Consider the following 14,025-nt stretch of genomic DNA (forward strand, 5'->3'; position numbering starts at 1 on the left):
TCCCTAGTGAAACGTTCATCTCCCCACAGATGCTGCCAGCCAACAAACATGCCTCATCTCTGAAATGCATCCCTTCACTATCCCATGTTGGCAACTTCTCCTCTTATCTAAAACTGAAGGAGCAACGTGGTTCCCCCACGAAACCCAAATTCAGACATGGATGAATTGCTCAAGGGTGCATCACATCACAGTAAAAACACAGGAGAGACTCAGCAGGTTTCACATCACAGAAACCACATCACGTGCTTCACATCACAGCAACCAGCTGTGTAACCCATGACTACATCAAATGCTTCTTTATTTTGTTGTAACAAACTGCGCACAAGAAGCAGCAATAGACAATAAACCAGACAGTGTTTAACTTTTAAACTATCCTGGGGAGGGGAGCGAGTGGGGGTGTGCGGGGATGAACCCGCAAGGGTGGGGGAGGGGAGAATGATCCCACGGGGGGGGGGGGGGGGGGGGGTTGGGCGCGGGGGGGTTGGGCGCGGGGGGGGGGTTGGGCGCGGGGGGGGGTTGGCGTGGGGGGGGTTGGCGTGGGGGGGGTTGGGTGTGGGGGGGTTGTCTTTCTAAATGTATGGAATTCTGGAACAGACTGTGACAAGCCTCAGTTCTTCCAATGTATCGAATTATCGCTGGGCTGGGAATTGTGTTGTGATGATGCTTGTGTGAAATTGTAAGTGTTAACTGACCATTCAGTCCCTTCTATCTGTACTATCCCTTACTAAAATGGGAGCTTGTAATATTGCAAGTAGCCTCTTGCTGACTGCACTCTGATATGACAATGGCAGGAGGTGGTCAATGTTGCTAGGGGGTTTATAAATTGGATTGTAACATGAGTTTCACCTGCCAATTTGGTAGATTTTCCACCCGTGCACAGGCCATTTCGTGGGTAGAATTTAAAAAACTGCGTGAGTAGGCAAACCACCTCATTGGTGGATTGTTGACCTGTGCACACACACCGTGAAGTCACTGCTGGACAATCTGTAAACAATCATGGCTGCCTGGGTAGAAAATTATGTTAGCGCTTGCATGCAATGGCTATCTTCCTTACCCATAATCCCCCACTCCACTGGAATGCCAGAGCAGTTCCAGCAGTGTGGGGGATTGTGTATAAGAAGGATAGCCATTGCTCCTGCCCCAACTCTTTTCCCCGCCAGCCCACTCCGCCTCCCACCAGCCCAACAGTATTCCCTCCTACCCCAGCCCCAACAGCATTCCGACTCCACGCTTGCCCCAGCCCCAACTGCGACCCTCCTCTCTGTTCCCCCCGCCCAGATTCTGCACCCGCCCTGGTTATTTACCTTTTGGAGGCCAATAGGGAACACGGGATTCCCTGCAGGCCCTCAGGTGATGCGGTGAGTGGGTGACACATCACTCTCCTTGTCACCGAAGTGGCGGGAGTGCCCTTAAATTGTTTGGCCACTGTTAGATCAGGCAATTTACTGTCCAGTGTGCAAGGGGCTGCAGGGGCCTGCTATGTGGGTAAGATACATGTGTCCCGAGCAGCCCCAGTTTGTTAATGCCTATTGACAGGAGTGTCCAGGAGGAGGTCAGTCAGAGTCGATGGGGACTGCCAGGAGAGATCGGCAGGCAGGTAGGCAGAGATGGGGGGGATGTTTTTTTTAAAAAAAGATTTAGACATACAGCATGATAACAGGCCATTTTGGATCTTGAGTCCATGCCGCCCAATTTACACCCAAAGAACCTACCCCCTGGTACATTTAGAGATGGGCAAGAAATAGTGATCTTTCCGATGATGCATACAGTGCATGCATGCATGAACAGTGAGAAAAATCCAGAACCCCTGGGGAAAATTCACACAGACATGGGGAGAAATTCCAGTCCCGATCACTGGTGCTGTAAGGGCATGGCACTAATTGCTATGCCAACCGTGTTGTCCTTGTGAGGGGAGAGGGCCTGCGAACTTAGATAGCCACATGGATATGAGAAGATGGAGAGATATCCATCGGTGTCTCTCCAGAACAGACGTGCATTTCTGAGCTATTCCGTTTCCTGTTCTAACTACATTTACCTTAATCAAGACTAACTACATTTACTTTAATCAGGAAGGTTCACAAGTCAGATGGTTGAGTCAAGGTTATGATTTTGTTACAATCACAAAAATGTGGTTCAGAGAAGGGCAGAGCTGGCAGGGGTAAATTTTTGGCATGACAGAGGAGCTGTGGCCCTGCTGATCAGAGAGATCATTGCAGCAGGACATCAAGGAAGGATCGTCCCATGAGGTTATGTTTGAACAAGAAAGAGGTGGTCACTTTGATGGAGTTCTATTGTAAGCTTCCCAATACTCAACGAGAATTGGAAGGACAGGTATGTTGGCATGTGGCAGAAGGAGATAAGAGCAAAGGGCTGGAGGAGTGTGAATGTAGGATTAACATAGATAGATGTATGCCAACAACAAAATTCCATGGGTTTTAAACTTAAAATTTTGACAAACATATTTCAGCTCCCATTTTATTCCAAATATGCAGCACAATCTTAATTTTACCCTATGTAAAAGTTTTAGTTGTGTAAAAAAAAAATCAAAGCATTTCCTGACGGCGCTTTTGAGAATTTTTTAATCTGATTGGCTGTTTAATCAGTTTGATGGCATCACTGCACTGGCAACAGTAGGTTCTCCTCTAAACACACCACTTGCAAGCAGGAGAGCAAGAGGGGAGCCTCCACCATCCTCAGCAGGCAGATTCTTCAGGATTCCCTCGTATTGCTAATCCTCCCCTCCAGTCTTCCCACTCCTCCATTTCCATCATGATTTCTTCATTGATAGGGATTCCTTCCCGGAACCTCTCTGCCCCTCATTCCTCCCCGGAACCTCTCTGCCCCTCATTCCTCCCCGGAACCTCTCTGCCCCTCATTCTTCCCTTGTAACAATTCCTTATGATCACGGCTCAAAATCTCCTTCCCCAGCTCAGACATTCCTTTGCTTGATAACAGTCACAGATAGATATTGAGCCACATTAACCATACTCTGTGATCTAGTGAGATCATGTTTATAATGTTGAGAAGAATGAGGTGGGAGTTACTTTTACTGGAAAGCACAAGGTTGGGTGAAATGAACAACAGGTTTGACTGCATCACTGCCTCATTGTCCAAACATTGAGCCCTAGTCATGCATCTGCATTGGAATGTTGACCTGTTTATTCCTTCTCATAAATTTATTGAATGGGCTGTGTTTTCAATTAGAAAGTTTATATACATTTTAAAGAAGAAAAGCAGGCTACTCTTGAAGATAAACTAATTGCCTATTTTGTAAAGATGTCACCCTATGCTTGCTGCTGCCTTTCACCGACACTCTCTGGTTTGGCACGATGACACAGACACGTCAGTCCACTGCCCGACTCACTCGAGCAGCGGCCAATGAGAGGGAATCCTTTCCCACATCTTGCCTACTGATCACCTACATCATGCATTTGTACCCTGCTTCATAGATAGCTACCACTGTCTGAAGATCATCTCTGTGATGGCTGAATCTCATCCTCCCTCAAATTACAGCTGTCAAACAATTTGCTTAGGCCACATGTGGACCAATGTGTTCAGTCTGGACACTTCATTAGAAGGATGAGGATTCTATAGAGAGGGTGCAGAAGAAGTTCACCCAATGTCGCCTGCATGGAAGGGTATTGGGTACATGGTGAAGTTGGATACCCTTGGGTTGTTTTCCGAGGAGCGCCAGAGGCTAAGAGGCAATCTGATAGAAGGTTATAAAATTATGAGAGACACAGTCAGTATCTTTTGTCTGGGTGGAAATATCAAATACCAGAGGGCACAGGCTTAAGGTAAGAGGGGAAAGGTTAAAGGAGACGTGCGACGCAAATATATTTGCTTGGTTGATTTATCAAGCACAGGTTGCGGAAGGTTCAGGAACGCACTGCCCAGGGGTAAAGCAGAAGCAGATTTGACGATGATGTTTAAGAGGCATTTAGAAAGGCACGTGAAGATGCAGGGGACCACGTAAAGGCAGGTGGGATTCATTTTGATTGGCACCATGGCCAGTACTGACATGGAGGGCTGAAGGGCCTGGTCCTGTATGTACCGTGGGTTTGATCGGCGTTGCAGGAAATATGGAACTTGGAAACTGCTGCCAAATTCTGACAGTGATTGCTTCTTTGACAAACCATTAATTGAAAGATCAACTGCCACAGAACAGGAAGAACAAATTGTCATTATATAATGAAACTAATTGTTTGAGAATGCACTGCAAGGATACGAAGTGGTTGCTGCAGTTATCGTTTGGATGAGATTGTCGTAAACAAGCAACTTACATCACTGCCATTGGATTCTGCAGCATGCAAGCCTTTGGTCCAAACTTGGTGGCTGGGCTTGGCCCATGTAGAGACTGGGTCCTCCTGGTGAAGAAAGGAACCAGTTAGTCAACAGAGCAAAGTGGTAATTATTGGGATTCAAATTCATTGTTCCTGAATCATAGCCCAGCCCTTACTGCCAGCATCAAAGAATGAAACAGAGAGAGCACAATCCAACATCTAACCTGGGACTCGGAACACTGTGCTAGAGACAGCAGTAAATGTTGTTTCCAGAATGAATTTCAGGTGACAGTGACCAATCCACTGCTTAAATGACACATCATCCATAGCTGGGGCAAGGCGACATGAAAGAAGGGCTCTGCGCTTCCCTCCACTTTGGCAGAGCTGTATTTGGCAGAGATGCAAACAAGCTGAGGCAGGTTGCGTGCATTTACTTAAGGTGCAGATACATGCTCCCCCTCCCTATATACCACCCTCCCTGCCTTTAGTACCCTCCACCCTCCCTGTAATCCACCCCTCCCTCCGTATAACACCCGTATCCCCACCCCTCCCTGTGATACGCCCCCTCCCTCCCTGTATTACCCAGTCCCTCACCCTTCCAGGTCACACCATCACATCTGGCAGTGGCAATTTATTGTCATCTGTTTGTCATTACTGGGTCTAAATGCTGGAAATTCAACCCCAACTGCTGCGAGTGGCCTTCACCAGCTAGGCTGCCTCAAGCACATTCGTAGCTCGCTACATCTAGCACAAAAGAAAAGCTCTGCTCCATGTGTCAGGAAGTGCTATAGGCTACTCTCATGCCATGCAAGCACAGATTATCAATTCGATATTTGCCTTCAAGGATGCCCATTGCCTCAAGACGATGGACCAAATGGCCTGTTTCTGGGTTGAGAAACTACAACGACCAGGTTTGTCTGGTCTTTTACCAGTTGGATCACATGGCCCTGCTGGGAGGGAGAGTCTGAACACATCTCTGAGGCAACTGGTTGAACGAGAAATGGAAAAGTTTGAAGATCTATCAAGCAGCAGAGAATCAGAGTTAAACAGTACAGAAACAGTCCTTCAGCCCGACATCCATGTTGAGAGGCCCACCTGAACTTCCCCTGTTAATCAATATTTGGCCCACAATACTCAATAACCTTTCCTATTGATGTATCTGTCCAAATACCTGAAATATTGCCAGAGGAAGTTGTAGTCACCTCTACAGCTTCCTCCACAGCTCGAAGTAGACAGTCACCATCCTCAGTTTGAAAACATTACCCCCCCAACTGTGACCTGTGCTCAGTAGTTCTAGACTCCTCTACCCTAGAGATAAGACTGAATGTGCACAGTTGATCCTTAGGCATCAGAGGTATTTTAAATGATCCACAATCCCGGTCTCTGGATTGCTATTGGGAACACAAACACCACATAGGTAAGATTCAAAGTCTTGCATTGTTCTTCAAGTAATGAGGACACTTCCCAGAGACTGTTCAACCCACTTGGATGGATGGTAACACGGAGAGCTCCCATGACACCAGGCAAGTCAGAATGTAACCTGAGAAATGATGGGTATGGGATTACCTGGAGCTGTGAATCTGCTGGCCTGACCACTACTGCAGTTAAAATGGAATATTGAGGCCAGAATCTCACCTCTCTTCTCCCTTCTCAACCATTCGACATCCCCATTGGGAATGACCAGATTTGGGCCACCATAAAAGATATATTTAAAAAGAATTAGACATACAACACTGTAACAGGCCATTTTGGCTCACGAGTTAGTGCCGCCCAATTTACACCCAATTAATCTACAATCTCCAGTACGTTTAGAACAGTGGGAGGAAACCAGAGCACTCGGAGAAAACTCACAGGGAGAATGCACAAACAGACAGATTCGAACCCCAGTCCCGATTGCTGGCTCTATAAAGGCGTTGCACTAACCGCTACAGCAACCATGCCATCCCAATGACTCCTTTCCCCAGCATAATAGAAAGGGTGCAACAGTGCTTTGTCGAGGGCAATTTAAAGACCACAGGAATCTGCAGCAGACAGCACAAGACGTTTCAAGTCTCCAGGAACAGATGCAAGCACAAAAGCAAGTTGTCACATGTCAAGAGAACATGTACCAGAGAAAGATTGACCCTTCCATCTCCGAGAAATACAGAGAGCATTCTTTTAGTCTTCAGTAAAACTGTTTCCTTCAAATTCTCGGGTAGGGTGGGGCACCTTGGCATGCAGATGGACTATTATCTGTGGAGATAATCTTCAAATGAGGGAGGGAAGTCATTCTTGTATTTGGATTTTAAAAGTTAGCATGAAGGTGCAACAAGTAGCAAGGTAAATGGCACTTTGGCTTTCATGTTGTTGGTTAGGTCACACCTGGAGAACTGAGCATCATTTTGGTCCCCTTTAAAGAAAGCAACATTGGAGGCAGTGCAGATTTTCACTGCACTAATTCTTGGGACGAGCAAGTTATCAACCACGTTTAAAGCAATTAGATTCTCTACATCGGATAGACTGGATGCAGACTGTGAGATTGCTTTGCTGAGCACCTTCCCTCTGTTCACATCAATGACAGTGATCTCCCAGTGGCCAACCACTTAAATTCTGCGCCCCACTCGTGCACTGATAGGTTTGTCCAAGGCCTCGTACTGTCCAATCATAAATGAGAGGAGCAACATCTAGTATTCCGTCTGAGCACTCTCTAACCAGATGAGATTAACCATTGACTTCTCCAGCTTATGCTAGCCTTCTCTTCATTCTCCCTCCCTTCCCTTTCCTCCAGCTCTCCATCCCCTTCCCTCTCCATTCATAGAGCCATTCCCCCTCCCCTGCTTGCTGAGGTGCCCTCCGTTATCCACCTGTGGGTCCGTGCTCCTCACCCTGCCCCTCCCCCCCACTATTTTGTTCAGGCACCTACCGACATTTTGTTCACACCTTGATGAAGGGCACAGGCCCAAAATGATGATGATGTCTCTTTACCTTCACTACATAAAGTCCACTGTTGGACTTGGTGAGTTTTTCCAGCATTGTGTTTATAGATCTGGATTATTTGTAGTTTAGAAGAACAAGAGGTGACGTCATTGAAACATAAAAGCCAGAGGGGCCGGACAAGATGTGCGTGGAGATGTTCCCACTGGGGAGTGCAGGCAGGAGGATGTCATTACGAGGAGTGGTTCATTACGCAGTCGCACAGAGGCTTTCTGTAGGCTACATTGCTTCAGATTGTTAAAGAGGCTGCAGATGGACTTTTGAATGTCGGGGTACTGAGGGCTACTTAGGACAGACAGAAAGGCAAGGGAGGCAGGATGGGCACGCTGGCCAGATATTGCCCCAACTTTTGTGATGAAGGGGTCCAGCCTGAAGCATCGACTATCTGTTTTCCTCCCTGAAGCTGCTCGACCTGCTGACTTCCTCTAGGAGGAGTTTTGCCCAGGTTCCAGTGGCTACATTCTGCTGTGTCTATTGCTTCTACCTTGGGCACAACACTGGGAGGGATTTGCGGGAGCCAGGTCAGAGATACCAGAAGCCCTGGAGTAGCTGGTGAATCCAGCCCATTCTTTGGTCTCCCAAACCCTTGCTCTTTAGAGAGTCCAACACTCAATCACTGGTAACTCCATCAGGACCTGCAGATCTAACAGCAGGTTTGGGGACAGCACCCTGAGGGTATTCACACAGTTCCAGGGAGAAGCAGTCACAATCCAGACTTGGTCCAGCATTGAAAAACTCTTGTGTCTCAAATAACCACCATCCAGCAGCTTCCCCCACATCAACCACACCTCTATGGAAGTAAAACACGAACATCTGCAGACTCTGTGGTTGCAGCAAAACCACAATGTTGGAAAAACTCAGCAGGTCAAAGAGTGGACTTTACATAGCAAAGGTAAAAATACAGAACCGATGTTTCAGGCTAAAACCCTTCATCAAAGTATGGAAAAATGTTGGCAGGCGTCCTGGACACCTGTACAGCTTTCCCCATCACCAAAATCCATTCAATGTATTTAAATGCAAAGTTTAGATTCTCCTCTCACAATGAGGCATACAACCAGGAGAAACAAACTGATCGCCTCCCTGGGATACCGTGATGTAGCTAAAATAGAACTCCAACAGAACATCAGCAGATGTGTGAGAGAATGAGCTGCCAGCTGAGGTGGTGAATGCAGGCTCAGTTTTAATATTTGAGGAACATTTGGACAGGTAAATGGATGGGAGGGGTATGGAGGGCTATGGACTGGGTGCAGGTCAGTGGGATTAGATAGAATAATAATTTGGCACTGACTAAAAGGGCTGTAGGGTCTATTTTCTGTGCTGCAATGTTACATGTCTCTCCTTGATCCAGTATCAGACCCATTTAGTCGTTTAGAACAGGAATCACCTGAAAAGTTGATTTTTTTGCACAATCACGGTTTAGAATTCAATATCTGACCTTGCTCCATTCAACATTTCCCTACTGCAATTCCACTGGGTGAGACAGGGCGGGAGTGGTTCACAACAGTCAAGGAGCCCCTATTTCATCAATGGAGCTTCACACCTTCTGAATCAACAAATTTATTTTGCAGACACATCCATTTTCTTCACATTTCCTCGTTTATTACACAGAATGCAGAACTGCTCCCCAGTCCATTCCAAACCCTCATCATTTTTATTTAATATTACACACTATTCTTTATTGAAGAAGTTTATTTTTTTCTCTCAAGGAAAGGGCTCCAGTGACTAAAATGTGTCTGGGTGGATAGAACTGACATAGCCGGTGACTTCATGACAACCTGCATGTTGTCGCCCCACCACTAAGACCAATCTCCGCACCCCCCCCCCTCACTATTTCCAACGTCCTTTACCACTTTAACAGACCGGTAGGTCCATCTCACTCTCCCTCTGGATGCTGTTTGACCTGCTAAGTATTTCTATCACTTTTTTGATCCTCCACCTGCTTCTTAATGACTTGGAGACAGGTCAGGTGGCTGGATCGGTTATTTCTGCTAAATACAAAAATACAGGCAGGAATCAACCATGAAACCACTGACAGCAGCTCAAAAGGAGAACGGCAACAAACACAACCCTCTGAGAAATGGTTCGACAAAGTTTATTCAACTAATGTTAATTGAAATAAAACAGATCTCTCCATTCAAAGGCTGTTGCCTAATCTTTAGCCTGTAATGAAGTATTCTATACTGAGCTATCATAGACATCAGTATACACATAGTCGAGTTGATGTATATATGGGGAAGTTTATGTACACATTGTGAAGTGAAGTGCAAGACCAACAACTCCCAGGCTTGCATGCTGGGCTTGTATACATCCCCGCTTCAGTCACATCGACATCATCAGTGATGTCGTCAGCTCAGAAAAAACTGTGTTGGATGCAGGTCAATTTCCAGCATTTCCCTCAGCACGTCCACCATTTAGGGAGCCGGTTCACTTGCAGGTAAGTGGATTGCCACAACCCAATGAAAACAGAGGCAATGGGAGGAGGGCACCATTCAGTAAGTCCATGACTGCAGCAACTTCACAACCCCTTCAATCCCCAAATCTCTCAACCCTCTCTCGTCCAAAATCTATAAGTTTTAACCTTGAATCAACTTAGTACCCGCTGTCCTCTGGAGAAGTTCCATAGATTTGAATCTCTTGTGTACGTTTGAATTAAATGAGCAGTCATAATGCTATCACTGCTTGCGATTGATTTACACGGACAATTGTAGTCATATTTTTGCAGAGCAGAAATGGTTCAGGAAGAAAGGTTGAAAACAATTGTATCAGAAATGCCAGTGTTTAGGTTTCACTAAAGACTATGGCTTTTTAGTTTCACAATTCACAGATCTTCAAATCAATAACAGCTGTGGTTGGCTCTGCATTGTTGAAAAGTGCCATCACTGAATGACTTAGCAGAACCCTCAGTGTACCTGCCCTCGTAACAAACAGCTTGTGAACAGGTGCAGCTTGGGTGGAGGAAGCCAAATACCACCGTCAAGGTGCAGGTTGACAAATTAACTGTCCTGAACTCACAGGGCCAATGGATTACAGGGAGGGAAGGTCTTCAGCCAGCATGACAATAGTGAACAGTCTCCTGCACTGTTAAATTTCTATAATTCCCCCATTAATTTTGGAAAAGGATGAAGACATGAGGAATCCTACCCATTCCCACAAGTTGCCATGACAGCCAACATTCCAAGGTACTACCATCTCTAAGTAAAAGCACCAGTGAATGTAAATATACTTGATGATCAGTAATAGAAAACAAAGGGCTGGTTTACCTAGATCTCACTGACCTGGAACTATGACGTGGACGTTATACTCACAGAGAGTATCTGGGCAGAATGCAGATGAATGAAGGTGAACCTTTAATACAACCTGACCTGTCTCAGGAACAATCTGAAGGTGAACTGATACTCTACAAAACACTCCCAACAATCAGTGCATTGCACAACAGTGGCAAGAGACAATTAAATTTTTTTCCAAATTATGAAAACGTATGCACGTATTACAAAAATAGTCTGCTCAACACCAAGATACGGGAAATTCAAGACAGCCACTATGTGGCTCTTGAGAAAAATAATCAGTTCAATAAATGGGATCACATGACATGGGCAACATGCCTGGCATAAACAGATTGACTTCTGTGCTGTGGACCTTCCACCAGGAAGGATGAATCAGGGACAGTAATGTGTCAAATGCAGAATCTGCCCTAGTTCCTGCACCAGCCCTCCATTCTCTGGCCCTCCATTCTCTGGCCCTCCATTCTCTGGCCCTCCATTCTCTGGCCCTCCATTCTCTGGCCCTCCATTCTCTGGCCCTCCATTCTCTGGCCCTCCATTCTCTGGCCCTCCATTCTCTGGCCCTCCATTCTCTGGCCCTCCATTCTCTGGCCCTCCATTCTCTGGCCCTCCATTCTCTGGCCCTCCATTCTCTGGCCCTCCATTCTCTGGCCCTCCATTCTCTGGCCCTCCATTCTCTGGCCCTCCATTCTCTGGCCCTCCATTCTCTGGCCCTCCATTCTCTGGCCCTCCATTCTCTGGCCCTCCATTCTCTGGCCCTCCATTCTCTGGCCCTCCATTCTCTGGCCCTCCATTCTCTGGCCCTCCATTCTCTGGCCCTCCATTCTCTGGCCCTCCATTCTCTGGCCCTCCATTCTCTGGCCCTCCATTCTCTGGCCCTCCATTCTCTGGCCCTCCATTCTCTGGCCCTCCATTCTCTGGCCCTCCATTCTCTGGCCCTCCATTCTCTGGCCCTCCATTCTCTGGCCCTCCATTCTCTGGCCCTCCATTCTCTGGCCCTCCATTCTCTGGCCCTCCACCAGTTCCCTTCCCCACCCCTCACCAAGGCCTCTCTCTCCCCACCCCCTCCCAATCCCCAGCCACCCCACCCCCAGTCCGCACCTCACGCAAAATCCTCCCACTTGATCCCCGCGGACCCTCCCCAGACCATTCCCACAGATCCCTAGTCTCCCTACTCTCATCCCCCGATCCCCACCCCACCCCCCAGAACCAGACCCCTACTCCCATAGACCCTTCCCCCCCAGATCCCTAACCCTACCCCCTCCCTTACCCCATCCCCCGCTCCTACCCCCTACCCTCCCTCTCTCCCCTCCCCACCTCCTCTACCTTACCTCCTACCTCCTCCTCCCCCTCCCCCTTCCCGGCCGGACGCCCCTCTGCCGCCACGGACTGAAGGCCTTCACCTGGACACCTTGCTGGCGACGAGGGCGGGCGACGCGGACAGGCTCCGGGCCTTATCCTTGGTTCGGATTCGGAACCGGGAAGCCAACCCCGTGTGCAGGCCGGGGCCCCGCGCCTCAGTCCGGCCGGCGGAACCCGGACTTCCCCCGTCCATCCCGGCCGTGGCGTCAGAGAAGGGCCACGGCTCCAGGCCGCCGTCGTCGCCGCTGATTGGTCCACAGCTCCATTCAGCAGCCGCTCATTGGCTCATGGTTTGGCCAATGATTGGCTCATAGCTCCAAACCGCCACCGCTGATTGACCTACAGCTTTAAGCCGCTGCCTCTGTTTGTCGGAACTGTTCCAGGTCGCCGCGCTGATTGGACACACTGCACCCGCGCTGACTAATAGCACACGCGCAACGACTCACTACCGCGCTCTGCTGTCCGGACACGGGGAAGGGGGTCCGGGCGGGGTAGGGTTTGGGTGAGGGATGGTGCGGGGGACAGGGAGGGTGGCAGGTGGAGGCGGAGAGGGGTCCGGGGCGAGGGTCCGTGAGCGGCGCGGGGATCCGGGGGTTGGGCGGGAAGGGTGTCTGTTCCCCAGCCAGCAGAGCTCAACAAGCTCAAGTGCAGCAAATCAGAATTTATTGCCATGAAGTTCGGTGTTTTTGGCAGCGTCGCAGGGAAAACATTCACATTATAACCATCTTACAACATTACTATAAAAACTATGGGGAAGTGCACGAAAAGTGACTGTGGTTCATCAGGAATCTGATGGCAGAGGGGAAGGGGCCGTCCTTGTACCGCTGAGGGCTCGTCTTCAGGCTCCTGTACCTTTTCCCCGATGGTAGCAGAGTGAAGAGGGCATGGCCTGGGTGGTGGGGGTCCTTGAGGATAGAGGCTGCTTTCTTTAGACATCATCTCTTGTAGATGTCCTCGTTAGAGTGAAGTCTGGTGCCTGTGATGTCTCAGGCTGAGTTAACAACTCTCTGGAGTTTATTCTTGTCCTGAGAGTTGGCACCTGGCACCTCCATACCAGGCAGCGATGCAACCACCAGAATCCTCTCCACAATACACCTGTAGAAGTTTACAGGATCTTTGGTGAGATTCCAAATCTCCTCAGACAGTCACAAAGTTTTTCTCCCCACACCTTGATGAAGGGCTCAAGCCCAAAACATTGATGTCTACAGACTTACATGTTTAACTTCTTTCTTCATGAAGTAGAGATAGATCTGGGGCTGTCAAGGCACTGGAGGCCCCCCTACCCCCATCACCCTTCAGCTGAGCTGAGGTCTCAGTATTCATTCTGTGTCCTGTCTCCAGTGCAGAGGAGGCCACACCTTGGCCACCAGAAAAAGCTCCCTGCAAAAATAAAACCTGGACCATGCTCCTGTGACATGTGGTACAGACATTCTCAACCCACTCAGGGTTGGGAGTGTTCTGGTATTTTGGAAACCTTCTTTGCACTAATAATCTGGCATGTTTTATACATTTTAATACAGGTTGCACTCAGCATTTTATGGGAGCTCCGTGGTCCAACACCTTTTGAATTTGTAGTACAGATCTACACCAATTATCTAAGTTCCAACTTCAACATGCCAAAAGCCTCTCATTATCTTTATGTGCAAGATGAGATTTACCACGAAAAAGATGAACCTAATTCCTCCTATTTAGAGCTGAGATGTATTCATCTATTGCACTCTCCACAAAGGTGTAAATCTGGGTTTTTTTTTGGTTTCTGACAATGGGTTGGGGAATTGAAATGTGCAGCTTTTTGCAGGAGTCATCTGGTGTTCCAGTTGTGGTCTCCTCAACATTGAAGACTGGATGGACACAGACTGGGAGATTACTTTATTAAACACCTTGGTTCTGTCTGCTGCAATAGCGTCGATCTCCCAGTGGCCACCCATTTCAAATTTAGTTCAGGGACCTTACTGGGTAGGTAGCACCACTACAGGCGAGCACAGTGTAATAATGCTGCCTCACATCTCCAATGACCAGGTTCCACCTGTGTGGCATTATCCCTGTGACCTGGTTTCCTCCTACATCTCAAAAAGGGTTTTGGTTAACTGACTACTTTGAATGGGCCCAGTCTCATTGAATGGTTA

At 48.1% G+C, this 14,025-nt stretch overlaps 1 protein-coding gene across 2 annotated transcripts in view; it reads right to left on the minus strand.

Moving 5' to 3' along the window:
* LOC138754268 (NAD kinase-like) overlaps window positions 1-12,142 on the minus strand; it is a 59,793-nt gene extending 47,651 nt beyond the window's left edge. For both annotated transcript variants that reach the window (XM_069918251.1, XM_069918249.1), the window contains exons 1-2: window positions 11,941-12,142; window positions 4,284-4,367 (exon numbers count right to left, since the gene is read on the minus strand). In XM_069918251.1, coding sequence (XP_069774352.1) covers window positions 4,284-4,367; window positions 11,941-12,092 — 236 coding nt within the window. In that variant the 5' untranslated portion in view covers window positions 12,093-12,142. The remainder of the gene's footprint in view (window positions 1-4,283; window positions 4,368-11,940) is intronic.
* Window positions 12,143-14,025: the final 1,883 nt, after the last annotated feature.

Source organism: Narcine bancroftii, chromosome 2 (genome assembly GCF_036971445.1).
Source record: "Narcine bancroftii isolate sNarBan1 chromosome 2, sNarBan1.hap1, whole genome shotgun sequence".
Taxonomy (NCBI): domain Eukaryota; kingdom Metazoa; phylum Chordata; class Chondrichthyes; order Torpediniformes; family Narcinidae; genus Narcine; species Narcine bancroftii.